The sequence below is a fragment of the Lissotriton vulgaris genome, chromosome 10, assembly GCF_964263255.1.
Source record: "Lissotriton vulgaris chromosome 10, aLisVul1.2, whole genome shotgun sequence".
Lineage (NCBI taxonomy): Eukaryota > Metazoa > Chordata > Amphibia > Caudata > Salamandridae > Lissotriton > Lissotriton vulgaris.
In genome coordinates, this window is record NC_141698.1 from 771,901,535 (window position 1) to 771,916,492 (window position 14,958).

At 42.9% G+C, this 14,958-nt stretch overlaps 1 protein-coding gene across 1 annotated transcript in view; it reads right to left on the reverse strand.

Moving 5' to 3' along the window:
* OSBPL3 (oxysterol binding protein like 3) overlaps positions 1–14,958 on the reverse strand; it is a 909,495-nt gene that overhangs the window by 396,741 nt on the left and 497,796 nt on the right. The window contains exon 6 of the mRNA XM_086941688.1: positions 12,389–12,442. Coding sequence (XP_086797814.1) covers positions 12,389–12,442 — 54 coding nt within the window. The remainder of the gene's footprint in view (positions 1–12,388; positions 12,443–14,958) is intronic.

Below are 14,958 nucleotides of genomic sequence, written 5' to 3' on the forward strand. Positions count from 1 at the left end.
AGTATGTTTCGTTTGGGTGAGTCACCAACTCCAAAACTCTTGTCAGCTACAGTAATATGTGAGATTGCATACAAGAAAGTACCTGCCTACAGACTTTAGCACAGTGAAATAACAATCTACCTTTCAAAGACCATTGCCTTTAACAATAAGTAAGTCATAACGGGTCCTAATAAACAGATCAAACTTATGAAATCTGGGATCTCTTTTCACAGAGAACCAGTAAGACCTATGCCTTTACCATAGGCTTTACTTCACAACCAACACAGGCCTATTCAAGTGCACATAAATCAGCACCCATCATGCAGGATGTTGCAAAATTACATGTTGTAGAAAAATACATTTCACAAAACAACAAATACCTCCTCGCAATAGGGCCTAGCAGGATTCATTACTGAGAAAACACTCCGTGTTTGTCAAAGTAACTGGCCATTACCCAAACCCTTGACTTCTACAGTAATCTGTAGGATTACATGTAACAAAATACTAGTCTAGACCCTGTAACACAATGTGATGATAATCCACTTTTAAAGGCCTACTGGCACAAAAAAAATATTTTTCACAATAAATAAGCTAGGCCTACTGCTTTGCCATAACTTCATAATAAGGAAATCTGACCAATGGAATCGGGCATAACTAACTCTTCCCAGTGCACCAATCAGCCTTTTAGTTTATCACCATGACCGGTTCGGGACTACTACTTTTAGTGTAACCTTTCACACAAGATAACCATCCGGTAGATAGAATCTTTCATAATGATAAACTCTGAGGTAACTTACATTTTGAGATGCAATTGGAGTCTCCATCAGGCTTAGCCTTAGAAATATCCCTAGTTCTTGAAACATTAAGTTTATTTAAATGAACCAACTTCTTTCCCGCTCTACCATTGCTATGGATGAGACGCAAAGCCTGTGATAAGGTGCTATTTCAGGTCAACTACCAAGAAACCAACCATACCATTGAGGTAAGGAAGTAATTTCCTTGATTGCCTAAGGTCGCATTACTGAACAACTGTGACTGAGTGAATGGTGCAGGATGAGGGTCAAGGAATTCAAAGCAGGTACCGAGGAGTCATCTTCATGTGCATTCATCCAGAGATCCACCAAAGTCATATGGAAATAAATTAGATTTTCAAAGTGAGGCAGTAGTGAACACCTTGATCTGGTGAATGAAGCTTACTTCCTAGTCGTGTTAAGTTGACATTCCAACTGAGTCTTTGGTGATCATGTTTTTTGTAGTATTATGTTGTGTCGTTCTGATTGAGGTTCATATAGCAGAAGGAAACAAAGGAAATGTAAATATGTGTGTTTCAGAAAAGACTGTGACTTCTATTTTTCTGTTGCCTATTACCGTTTTTAGTCAACAAGGGCTGTTTTACACCAAAGATATATACTGTGGACAACTGTTAATGCAACACACCAAATGCCAAAAGAGAGTACAACAATACTTTGCAGGTCTAGCATCCGGAAGTGTATAGTGAATGAAAATATCTAAAAACCCACGAGCTCAAGTTTAATATTCCCACTAGGTGTCACAGGACCAATATGCAAGAAAGTCATTTAACCCTAGGTCTGGAGAAGCCAGAAATCATGGAAGGAAGCAGGTTGAAACCAACACACTATTCACAATATTTCCTTAAGGTCCGCCAAGACCCAGGAATGGGATGGCCACAGCGTCAACCATGTGTGGACATGGAAATGCATGGCATGGAATGTGGTCATAAGGGTTCTATATTCACCTGCAATCCTCTTTTTCAAGAATCAACTCCTACTGTTAACCACAGAGCAGGTTGAGAGAGTCTATGTCTACAGTTGGCTTTTCTTCCTTGGATAAACACTGAAGGGCTAGAGGAGATTAAAGGCCAATGGCCATGATTCCTGACTCTGTAAGCAAAACCAAAAATGCCTGTGGCCCTTGAGAAGGACAACTCAATGTTTGGGGTGAAGGGGTCCTTAAATAGTTTGTCACTATTAATGCAGGAAAATTGTTAATTTAAGGCAAAAACCCTCAACCACCCTGACATAGAATGCTTCTTCAAAGGGTTTCTCCTCACATTACTTGTGCAAGCTCGTGGTGTGAGCTACAAATCTCTAACCAGTAGAGTGGGAGCATTTTAAGAGATGTAAAGGTGGAGATAGTCCTACACGAGGACGGTCTGCTGTGTGTGTTTCCAAATCCCTCCAGCTCAGGGAAAATAAATATACAAAGCAACAGGAGAGCCCTGTGCTTTCTTCCTGACTGAAAGATAAAGTTGTGGCAAATGGCAAGAAACAGAGTTTTTTCTTTTTTAAACCAGTGGAGACCTTCCAGGTTTGGAACACTGGTTGTACTGTTTTTTACCAATCCAATCACACTATTTATCTGGAAGAGAGACAATATTGGTACTGATGAATGCCTCAACACCCTTTCTAGGGTAACACAACAGACATACACATGACCAGCTACTCATCATTGGATTGAACTATTTCCCTCTTAGTTTTAGATCTAACCCTTGGGGGGGGGGGGGGAGGGGGGGGGCACGAATAAAGACTGGTAGTTCCAACAATAGGTACTTTTATACTCACTTTTAACACCTTTGCACTCTGCATCCCACACACAGAGCTTCCCATCATCATGTAGGACTATCTCTGACTTACCATCTATAAAAGTGCTCCTCTATTCTAGTTGGAGTGACACAGCTCACATTATGACTTTAAGCGACTGGTGCGTGGAATAACCCTATGATGAAGCATGCCACCTCAGGCTTGCTGAGGGTGTTCATCCTTAAACTCAGGACTTCCATGCATTAAGAGTGAAAGAGACTATTTAAGGACCCTGTCTCCCCCAAATATTGCATTGTCCATACCACAGACCTTTGTCTCTTTAGCCAACTATTTATATAAGAGAATATACAATGCTAGAACAGTATAAAATCAGGCAAAAAGATTAATCCGCTGGATATGTTCACATACTTCTGACTTCGCCATTCAGCAGGAGAATCCACACATGACTTTCCAAAAGAATCCATAGAATTTATGCCCTTGACAAAGATTATCCTATACATTGATTCCCAATATTGGGTAATGGGACTATCATTCCAGGGAGGCCAGCAATATAAATACAGAATGTAGCAGGTTAACTAGTGAATGCAACATTAGAAGTGAGATATCGGAGGACTGCTGGAGATCTTGATGTAATCACAGTCCCAAAACCTTAACTTATTTCATTCTCAAGAAACAACGCACAACACTTAAAATGCACAGAATAGATCCAACCAAGAGCCAAATCTTTCTTGGCTATACCCGCCAGTACATACATTCTGGCATCATACAATGTGAATTTTAATAACAATCCTACAATTTCAACCAATAGCTTCCCATTAGATAGCCCTATTAGGCTATGTGAAACAGGTCCCCTATGCTGCAAGGCATTTTGCAGCACTGGTTACGGATAAGTGTTGGGTCTCTATGTTCTGGTGCAGGTAGCCAGTCCCCACCATATCGGCATAGTTTAAGTATATGTAAACATGCAAGAATAGGGCTGATAACTATGCACTGTTGCAGCCTGTCACCTACAAGCCCAGGGACATCTGGGGCCCATTACACAGTTACATCACGATACAGGAGGACGAGCCTGGGTCACCCTTGGGTGTTTCCTAATGGCAATGGGCACAGTGTCCTCGTCTCCTTGGCGGGGTTCCGGGTACTGTGGGTTAATGCATAAGGCCAGTTTGCTTTGGTCAGGGGCACCACTGATGAGCCTGGATGGATTTGATACTCTTCTACATGGAGACATAACTAATGATGAGTATATTTGTGACTAGTTCATATTATGTAACTACATGCTTTTCACGAAGGGACAACCATGCTAGAGAGCATTATGCATGCCAATATACTTTTCTCCATAGACTCCTTTATTAGGCAACATGCAGAACTGCCCAGCCTGATTGAGGGGTCTTAATGTTCTTCTGCTTTTTTCTCGCTATTTGTTGCTCTCCTATTCTTTTTAGGTCGAAGCCTGCGTTGCAGCGCATGCGCTGCTGCAGGCAAAGAGATATTGTGAGGAGGGGATTTCAGTATGGTGTGATGCCACGCCCCTTTTTTCCCTTGGCCGACCTCTCGAAACGGAGGCCTGCCAATGGAAAAAGCTCCTGTTTAGCAGATTTGTCTGCTCTGGATACCGCCTCTCGAGTACTCCATGACCTGCCTTATGGTAGCACAACAATATTTTTAGAAATATTGCCTTGGCAACCATGAGGCAGGTCAGGGAGTCCTGGAGGGGCGGGATTCAGTATCCTGTTTCCGCCCCGTTTTTTTTTTTTTTTCCGTTTGTGCCGTCATTCCTGTGCTGGGCGGTGGAGGAGGTAGGGGAGAGGCGGTGCTGTTTTTAATGAGTATTTAAGCATGTGACATGAGAGGGCACACATATCTCTTCAGAAATAAAAATAAAAATTCTCTTGCTGACTTCACTTTAGATCACTGCCGACTCGTAGGCTAGGATGATTGTGCGTTTGATGTGCAAACTGCGCATGGACAACTTTGTTTGTCAGTGTCAGCAGACTCTCACCCGGGCTCAGCAGTGTGCGGGCAGAAACGACCATCACAGAATGATTCCTGAAATAAGCCACCGTTTGGCGCTCTATATGGTATGTGTGCCTGCCAGAACACGTAACCTTTGTGACAATCACTGCCTCTACACCCGATCGCGCGAAGCAAAGACATTATTATTGCAATACCTTAAATAAAGCTCACAGAGACCTTCTCAAACTACAGATCTCCCTGTAGTAATACTGTTGCGTTGAAGCAGGCAAAGCAAACCCGACGCGGCCCCAGCCCTGCTGGCCTTTCCAGCCTTTCCGAGGCAGCGCTGGATATCGCATGCAAGGATGCGGGTTGGCCGGGAACACTTGACACCCCAGCCCATGTGACCTTTATTCTAGTGACGTTTGTAGGTGACGTCAAGTGCAAAGATGCAGAATATGCCTACACGAGTGATGTCGGAAGCTTGTGGTTGTTACACTGGATTACAGGTGATAAGCAGCTGGGTGTTTGCAGTAACCACAGAGCACTAGGTACTGAATCTTAGAGGTGGAACCAGTACGGGAAGTCACGCGAGTATGGGCATGTGTGAGGACGGCAGAACAATGAACAGACACCCGATCTGCAAAATCCCCCCTCCCTTTCCCACATTCACATCAATCGACCACACTCTGCTCTTCCTAGTGATGAAAAAGCATTCCCATTGACAGGCATCTGTTCTGTAAATGCATGTTCAGGAACTTTTGCACGAGAACATGTGGCAGATATCAATAGTGCAACAGGTGCAGTGGCACCAGGGCCCGGGCATGAAGGGTCCACTTCACCACAATTAGTGGCTGTGTTTTTTTTTTCTTATACAATAAAATCAGGGGGTGGGTGGCCAATTTCCTCGCCTGCATTAGGGTCAGTGGCTCTTTGGCTACCCTGCTGATCAGCCTGGGCACGGAACCCAGCTGACACAGCAATGGTGGTCACTTAGTCAGACCACCGCAGAAACATCACAGACGGCTTAGTTAAGTTGGGGACTCCGCTAAAAGGCGGGCTCCTTAGCACAGCGTGACTGCCCACGGTGTAACCTTGGCCTGAGCAAGCCAGGTAGATAGATGAAAGGTACACTGTCATCTTCCAAAATTCAAACTAGTTACCCACAAGCTCACACAATCTGAAATGCGCAGTCAGAGTACCCTGGAAACAAATTCCGAAAATATAGCAACAAAACAAGCAAAGCTGGCTATGTGCAAAGCTTGACTTCGCAAAATCTGGTGGCCTTCTTTCACCCTGCCACCCCTCCCTCTCGCTTCCGGCCACGCACATTGAGTGTTGTAAAATACTGAGTGGCCAGGCTAAACAAGAGTCTCTGTAGGGCAGGGGTGACCTGCTCCTTAAAGCAGGGCCTCTATAGGATGTTATTTTTTTACAGGAAATAAGCTTTCACTAAAACAAGCATTGGCAAAGCCCACTGGTCTGGACTTATATGTTTTGTATAGCAATATTTAACCCCTCCCCTGCTGATGACGGAACCGCTCCATCATCAGCCGCGGTGGCGCTGTGCTGATAATGGAGCGGTCCCATCGTGGCCCGCCAGACGCGCCTGCGCGGCGCAGATTCCGCGCCTGTGCTGGGCGTTCTATTGAGCAGGCGGGGCCATGACGGAACTGCTCCGTCATAAGCACAGTGCAACCGACGCTGGTGACGGAGCGGTTCCGTCACCAGCATGCGCTCGCCGCTCGGCCGCCCTCCCCCCTTAGCACTGCGGCGGAATAGCCACCGCAGTGAAGGGGTTAATGTTTAAAATGTGCCAAAGAACGAACATGGTTATTGCTGGAATAATTTTTTGAAATCTGTATTGAAACGTATGTATGTTATTGAAGTTATTATTGTGGTGCCACCAGAGCTTTTTCAATATTAAATACAAGCCATAGTTTCTGCTTATTTATCTATGCAACTAACAACCATTGACAAAGGCAATAGTCCTGACTTGTTGTAGGTATGATGTTACTTGGTGTACCATATATCTGGATGCAATGACAGAAACAGCCACCCGCACACTATGCTAAGCACAGATTTTTAGCGTGCTTGTTTTTAAGCCACGCCCTTAATTACATTAGCCACGCCCCTTTGAGAGACCCCACAGTTTGAACATCCCACTTAAAGCCCTGGCTTATCCCACCAGTCACTGAGGGGAGTAGTCCTACTTCAAAGGCGGGGGCACGGCAGCAACTTACTTGCAACGGTGTACCTTATTTGAACACTTGCACCTCTACCACGTGGTGCAGCAAACAACTGCTCGCTGGCACCTCAACTGCTCCTTCAACCTCTGCGGCAGCCTCTCTCACCCTCCAGACTTTGCGGGGGCAGGAGCTGCAGACAGGAGATCCACCGATGCCTAACCTTGGGATACCATGGCACAGGACGGCAGGCGGGGCTGCTGATGGGTGTTCTAGCAGGCATGGAGCACCTTGGGATAGGGTATGGCAGCTTGGACTGCCCTTATTTTCATTTGGCTGCGCTTGCTCTTCTTGCTAGCTGGTGCTTCATTGTATATTCTTCTTTCTGACCACCCAGTCACTGCCCAAAGGGGGATGCCTCTTGCAGGGGAATTCGGCAGTGTGGAGACCCTCTAAGCATGGCACTAGCGGTGATGCTTTCCGCATTACTTTGTTCTGCTGACCTTATACTGATTTGCTGGTCAGCATTATGGGTGCAGGGGCCTAACTGGAGGATGCCGGTGCGTGCACTGGATGGCCGCCTTCTTACCCTGAAACCATTGATATTCAGCTGGAAATAGGTGCGGGTGAGCCTTAAACTCTGTCCGTAGTTCCCCCATGGCTTACCGAGACTGCTGCCAGCATACATGCGGGGCAGGTCCTGCTAGTGGCCATTGTAGTGGTTAGGACCCTTGGCCCTCATGCAACCATACAAAAGATACATACACATAGTTAGTGTAGCTGGACCTGGCCCATGGCACGTGTACCAGGCATATTTTATTAGCAGGGCCACGTGACCGGTGACACCTGTGATGGATGGGTGGAAACCAGCCCTCAAGGAGTAGCTGGTGGAAATACACAGTGTAGAAACAATAGACTGTGACCAGCCAGTCACTACTGGACTAAGACAGAAAATAGCCCCGGGCACCAAAATAACAAGCACTGGCATAACTAAGTATTTAGTTATCCAGCACAATATCCTTGGTGCAACAACATCAAGTGTTGCATGGCTAAACACTTATAAGGTCCCAAAGGCGAGACCTATTGTCTATGCCAATGCTTGTTTTATAAAGTCTTTGGTTCTCTATTCTACACAACAACGAGCATAGGCTATTGCTTATCTGTTCAGTGACTATTCTGTTGAGTCTTTTTGCATGGATATATGTAAATGTAAATGTATAGGCATTTATATAGCGCACTACTTACCCGGAGGGTCCCAAGGCGCTTCGACCGCTGCGAAACCCTTCCTGGCTTCCCTGAGAGATGGTCCCTTAATGGGTATCTCCAGGGTGAGACCAGGCATCCCCGGCGGTCTGGTGGGGCCGTTAGTGAAGATAAGGCAAGCTAATGCCCAGAGTTGCCGAGTGTGATCTCTGATCAGAGTGGGCACCGAGGCGAGAGAATTATCGAGTCCGCTGACCCTTGGTCCAGAAACCTGCCGCGCCGGTATTCGAACCCTGGTCCCGGGCAGTCCTCTGCTCTCGGGTCTGCCGCCTCTAACCAGTGAGCCACACTACTGGGTGGTACGATTGAGCCTTTCATTTGTTTGTTGCAACATAAAATTCAACAAAACAAAAGCTTAATAACGCCAGTTGGGACTACTCTGTACACACAAATGTAGACAAATTGTCACTTTGAAGTTTTCGAACTTAAGCCATCTGGTTGAGAGTGCGAAAGCTCCGTTCTTGTTAATCTCATTACAACTCCAATAGGGAAAGCAAATAAAGTTTCTGTTTTTAGGGATGTGTTTAGAAATAGTTGTCAACTTTGTATATGTTGCCCGAAAATGTTGTAGAAAGTACCACGATGAAAGAATATCTTGTGCTGAAACAATATGACAGCCGGGTGTAGAAGCCCTTTGCTGAATACAGAATATTGAACAGCAGACTTATTATTTTTTTTTTTTTTTACAAACGACCAGTATTTTTCTTGCATCTTAAAAAAAAAGCCTATTAGCACGTCTTTACATTGTGAACAAACAATAGGTAATACTAACAACATGTTATGTCAGCAAGGTAAAACAAATGAATGTGCAAGAATGATTAGTAAATAGCGTTGTGCCTTTAAAACAGACTACGACATCCAATCAGCAGTCCCTAAACAAAACAAAAAACAGCAATTATAAGGTCACTTTGTCTGCAAAGTAAAATCATCACATATAGCGGCATTTCATGTCACATTTGCAGTCTAACGAAAAACGACTACATGAAGCCCCTTTCTGAACACCTATTGGGAATACTAATAAGACACTGTAACCAATGACAAAATGGCGTAGTCTTAATGTACATCCGATCTATAAATCCCTAAACCATAAAAACACACAAAAGCAAACTACTAAAAGGGGCTGACTCAAGCCCACACTTTCACTGTACATATTATTATACTTTTTTGAAGAATTGATAAAATGAGGTATGGCACACTTCTAAAGTTGTCTGAGGACAGACCAAACAAGGAAAGACTGCTGTTTGCAGTCTGCAAAACGCTTTGTAAACAACCAAGACTACCAGGTTGCGAACTCTCCTCCCTTGCTCACGAGCAAGGGAGGAGAGTTCCCGAAATGCGTCGAGTTTGTTTGCCTTTTGAAATGAAATAAAGGCTATTTTTTCCACAAAGAGGTGTTCGTGTGTTATATGGGCAGGAAGGAGTGCAGATATTGGACATATATATATATACATATATATATATATATATATATATATATATATATATATATATATATATATATATATATATATATATATATATATAAAAAGTGGCCTTATCAAATTCACTAGCTTGTCAGTCACTGCTCTAGGTCAAGCAGAGTCCCTACGTTGATGGGGTTTAGGAAAATTTGACTTTGTATGGCCCCAATAAGAAAAAAGAAGGGTAATTCTACTTCAGATGAAAGAACTAAAACCATAGTCAGACACTAATAATCAGTTCAAATTGTTACTCTCTATAGTAGTTGTTTTGAAGACTCTTGCACGCCAGCAACTAAATCAGCAGAATCGATTTGCAACATGACAACCTGAACTTCGTGGAGTCACTAAGTAAGGTCAATGCTACGGACCACACAAGAATTCAACAGAAGACACAGAAGTTACTACAATATGCCGCTTAAAACTCTGCACTTCATCCACAGTGAAAAATCAAACATTTATCAACAGATTAATCTGGTATGGGAGTGAAACAGAGTTAGCCATCTAACAGGGCCGTTTCTAGGTGTTTTGCCACCCTAGGCAACAATTAGGAAATGCCGCCCCCTCCCTTTTACTACCATCACTCTCTCCCCCTGTCATCAAGGCTAGAAGAATTAATTGACAGGTGAGACTCGTGGGTGCCAAGGAACATCACTCCGGTTCTATGCATGTTGATAAGCAGGTGACGCAGCCCAGATATAGTGTACCCAATTCATCTACAATAACAGGAATGCACTTTATTTTATTGATTGGGCAATCATTGAACAACAAATACAGGGGCCTATGACGTGGGTGCGTGATCGTGCAGGGCACAGATGTGTGTTTGTTTTTAGGTAAATTTATTGTGACTTTTAAGCTGAGGACCAGGTTGGAGTCAGTCGGGAGGCTCAATCATCCTGTGATTCTGGGCAAATCACTTAATCTCCCCGTGTCTACAAAAGAACAAAAATGAATGTGTCCGTCTGTGATTCTGTAATGCAACTGGTGCCCCTGTAAAGTGCACTGGTATCTTCCGGTCGAGTTTGCGGTATATAAATTACAAAAAAAAAAGACAAACACTTAATGCGGAATTTCTCGGAGGATCTGCAGCAAGCAGCATAACTAGAATGCCAGGCAGTCACCTCCAGCTGTTCTCAAGTGGTGCTCTCTCTAGCACATCTAACCCTGAAAACAACCCGAGTTTGCTGTATGCGCTTTAGAAAGTGCCTCGCACTGCGGGAACGCACGCCTTCTTGACACCATCCCAGATATTATCTATCGGTTTAGTATTTCCTATACATGAATCTCTCCTGCACAGTCAGCATGCACAATGCCATAGTACACTGGGCCTGGCCAATTTTGCTGATGTGTAACGCATATTGGGGCAGATTTATGTTAACTGGCGCATCCCCAGGGATGCGCCAGTTAACATGCGCCACAGTGCGCCACAGCTCCGCCACCCATGGTGCGCCGCATTTATAATGCGGCGCACCATGGTGCAAAAACGGCACAGATGCTTGACGCATCTGTACCGGAAATGTGGCGCATTGCTGGAGTTGCGTCGCAAGCGCGACGCAGCTCCAGCAAGGCTCGGAGGTACACCATCTGCACAATGCTGCGTCAAGACCTACGCCTGCTTTAAGCAGGTGCAGGGTTTTGACGCAGCATTGCCTGAAAGTGACTGAGCCACTTTCAGGAGGCGTTCCTGCGCAGGAACGCCCCCCCCCCTGCGCAGGAACGCCTCCTTATGGCGCAGTGCTTTACAATGTGACGCATCTCCTAGATGCGTCACATTGTAAATAGGGCGCATTGTTTGCGCCGCTGTTGCGTCAAATAAAGTGACGCAATTGCGGCGCAAAGAGGCGCAACGGCCTCATAAATCTGCCCCTTCATTTCTAGTGTGCACTAACGTCTCATAATCTTCCACTAATTCAGGTTTGTTCTTTGGACAACGTTTCCCATTGCAGCATCAGGCAAAGTAGCCTGTTGGTTAATGTAAAACTTGTCTTTGCTCCCGAATTTGATGGAAACGCTTCCGTCGGTGTGACCTACTCGGAAATCTAGCCCATAGGACTCCCAGCTGCGACAGATGGCCTACATGCTCCGGAAGGAAGGGTTTATCTTGGAATACGAACCCTCGCCACTTGTAAGCGCTGTACAAAATGTTCTTAAAGCATGACAAAAACTTGCCATTGTTCACAAAAAACAGCAACAAGTATATCCACATAACCATACTACTCGGAAAATCAGTAAGTACCTTTACATTGGACTTTCAATAGTTATCAAACCTCGCGTCTTTTCTCGCTCATGAGCACGACTTTTATTGCATTTCTTCTCTGCATATAAAAAACAAAACTTCTTTTTAAAAGGCAGACAAACGACCATGCAGCATTTTGGTGCCTGTGTTATGTTTTTCAGAAGTGCTTTCTCTACCGAGCACAAGCTAGACGGGTGGTTGGTTACAAATAAACCAGCCTTCTGCCTTTTGCCGCCCTAGGCGGCTGCCTAGTCCTGCCTAATGGTAGAAACGGCCCTGCCATCTAAGCAATGTTTTTGGAAATTCATTTGACGTCTTTTTGGCTCATTACTAAAGAAGGCCTTACTTATTTGTGCCAAACGTAGTGTTTGTGTAGTTTAGCAGTTCTCACTCGCTTTCAAGTCACATGCATTAGTGATGTCTAAATTAAAGCAAACAGCATTCTTGTCTCATGCTTTTAATACAGAAGATAATTATGTTATAACTCATGCAGAGAGTTTGTCTGGAACCATCACAGATTTGACAGAAAAAGGAGAAAATTAATGGATAACAACAAACTGCAAAACTCAACTCATATCAGTAAAACTGCTTCAGCTGAGTATGGAGGTGAAAAAGAAAAAGGATGCAATTCAAAAGGCCGCAGGTGTAGGGAGCAGTATGCTTAAAGAAGCCTCTCAATTGTGGGGGTATTGGTAAGGAAACCTGCAAATTGCAAATGTTAAAAAAGGGTATGAATGGATTGAAACTTACATCGCCTTGACCCTTCGCATACTTCAATATCCCTTTGTCCAGGAAAAAATATCTCTGTAAACAATAAAGAACAAAACCTTAACCAAGAACATGAATTAGTATGATAAGTAAATACATAATTAGGATAGCTCAGTGGGTCAACGAATCTGCTGCAGTACTCCACATGCTACTAGCAAGTCATTTGATGAGTAACACAAACACAAATTCTTTCCTGTATACAGTGAGGACAAATGTTAAGCATTCAGCAGCAAGATATAGCAAATAAAATAGAAATTTTCCATATATTTATATAAGATACTTTGCGGGACTGAGCTGCTGTATTGTAAGTTAGTAGCAGGGGACTTGTCAATTAGAAAGACACATTATGATTTAGATTGCTACTGGTTAAAGTACAATACATTTGACAGGTATAACACAGCTAACTTGAACTACTAAATTTTCAACATACACCTGCTCTTAAACAAAGATCGATGGTGAATTGTTGAGCAAAAGGCTTTGAATACGTATATTTTGTTTTCCCTGACCAAATGTAATAAAAGGATGGTAAACTATATTAGAATACATATCCCTTATGATCAGATACATTTTTACAAAAAATTGATTACAATGTACAACCTCAAAGATCCGAGCAAAGTTAACCATTTCAGCTACATGGGATACCAAATCAGCAAAATATTGCAGGACAAGTTATACTTGGCAAATGGTTGTCTAAACATTGAAGATAAGGGTTAACAAAATTACATCTATCAAATTAGTTGAATAAAGTTGACAGAAGAAGCAGAAAAAACCTTCAAAGATAAATGGAAGGTGTTAAATATAAACTGCAGGGCTACTAGCCAAGAAATGTTGTGTATGTATCCCTTTTTGGTATCAATGAAGAGGGCTGGTTAAATAAGTACAACAGCTGCAGAACCATCCTTTCATTCACCCCCCAAATTAGTTTCATTAATATATTTAATGTTTATTAATTAATTTGATTAAGGCGCAGTAAGATATAGCCCTCAATGTAGTAATATTCAATATTTAAACTTGAAGTTCACCCACCATACAACAGTAGTTATCAAAATCAGTTAAACATGTTTTATATGTAGGAATTACAGAATTTAAAGGTTAATGGTGCCAGTCCAAATCGAGAAAACTGTGTATCTAAAATATGAGCTTTTACACTTTGATCAGGTTTTGTTGGGGAAAAAACCGAGGAACCATTTTCATTGTATTAACTCCATGCCAAACTATACATTTCTGCTGAACACAATGTATATCCTGAGCTAACACCAATAAATAGATATAGATAAGCAATTGACAAGTCATATAAATCTTCTCTTCTTATTTTTGTTTTTTTCGCAGTGAATCTTCTCAAAAAACTCTAGCCGTGCCAACACGTGTTTCGTCCTTGGTGGATTTGGACCACAGACTTCTTCAGGGATAAGCTAAGTTCCAGATATCTCTCTTGTTCCCCATAAAATGCTGTGCTTGACTTTAAATTTTCAGTAACTCAAAAGTATGCGTTTCCCAGCTCCGTGACACCGCAATCTTAAATGAGAGTCCAAACTCCATGTGTGAGGAGCGATCATGTATTTTATTTATTTGCGGTTTTTATAGAGCGCAACACTCATCCCACGGGATATTACGGTGGATAAACATGGAGTTTGGACTCATTTAAGATTGCAGTGTCACGGAGCTGGGAAACACATACTTTTGAGTTACTGAAAATATAAAGTCAAGCACGGCATTTTATGGGTAACAAGAGAGATATCTGGAACTTAGCTTAGCCCTGAAGAAGTCTGTGGTCCAATACCACCAAGGACGAAACACGTGTGTGCACGGCTAGAGTTTCTTGAGAAGATTCACTGCGAAAAAACAAAAATAAAAAAGGAGAAGATATATATATATATGACTTGTCAATTGCTTATCTATATCTATTTATTGGTGTTAGCTCAGGATATACATTGTGTTCATGTTTGTAAGATACTGATTTAATCATGCCTGTTTGGTTGTAGATGGATGACCTAGACCTTATCCTTTGAGCTTTCTGTACTAGTCATATTACTATTATCACAATAATCCAGCGCAACTATCACCCAGCCATCCTTGCTTGTTCTTGTTGCTATGCATTTCTGCTCCCCTGAACCATTTTCACATCCCTCTACACCCATATCCTTTTTTTGTATTTTCTGTACACGCACACATAGGTTGGTCTGTTGGCACCATCATCCTCTGAAGGTAATGCAAGATTTTTACCTGCCATGAGTCCATTGAGCACATGTGTGAATCTTATCAAGAGAGTTAAAATACTAGTGAAGCACTGTAGTCTAAGAGTGAACTCTTCAGGGGTGCCGGTTATCTGTATGGTTAGTCTATTAATTGCATCATATGCTCATACATAGAGAAAGAGATATGCAAACACAGAACTTGTCATATTATGCTAATCATTGGCACGAAAATAGACCTATTTTTTTGTCTCTAGTTTCATGTCAATGAATAGTCTGTTTTGTTATCTCTGTCTAAGACTAGGTAAGTCTTTCACAAGGAGTATCATTGTTAAATTGTCTGCAAATGTCAATATTCTA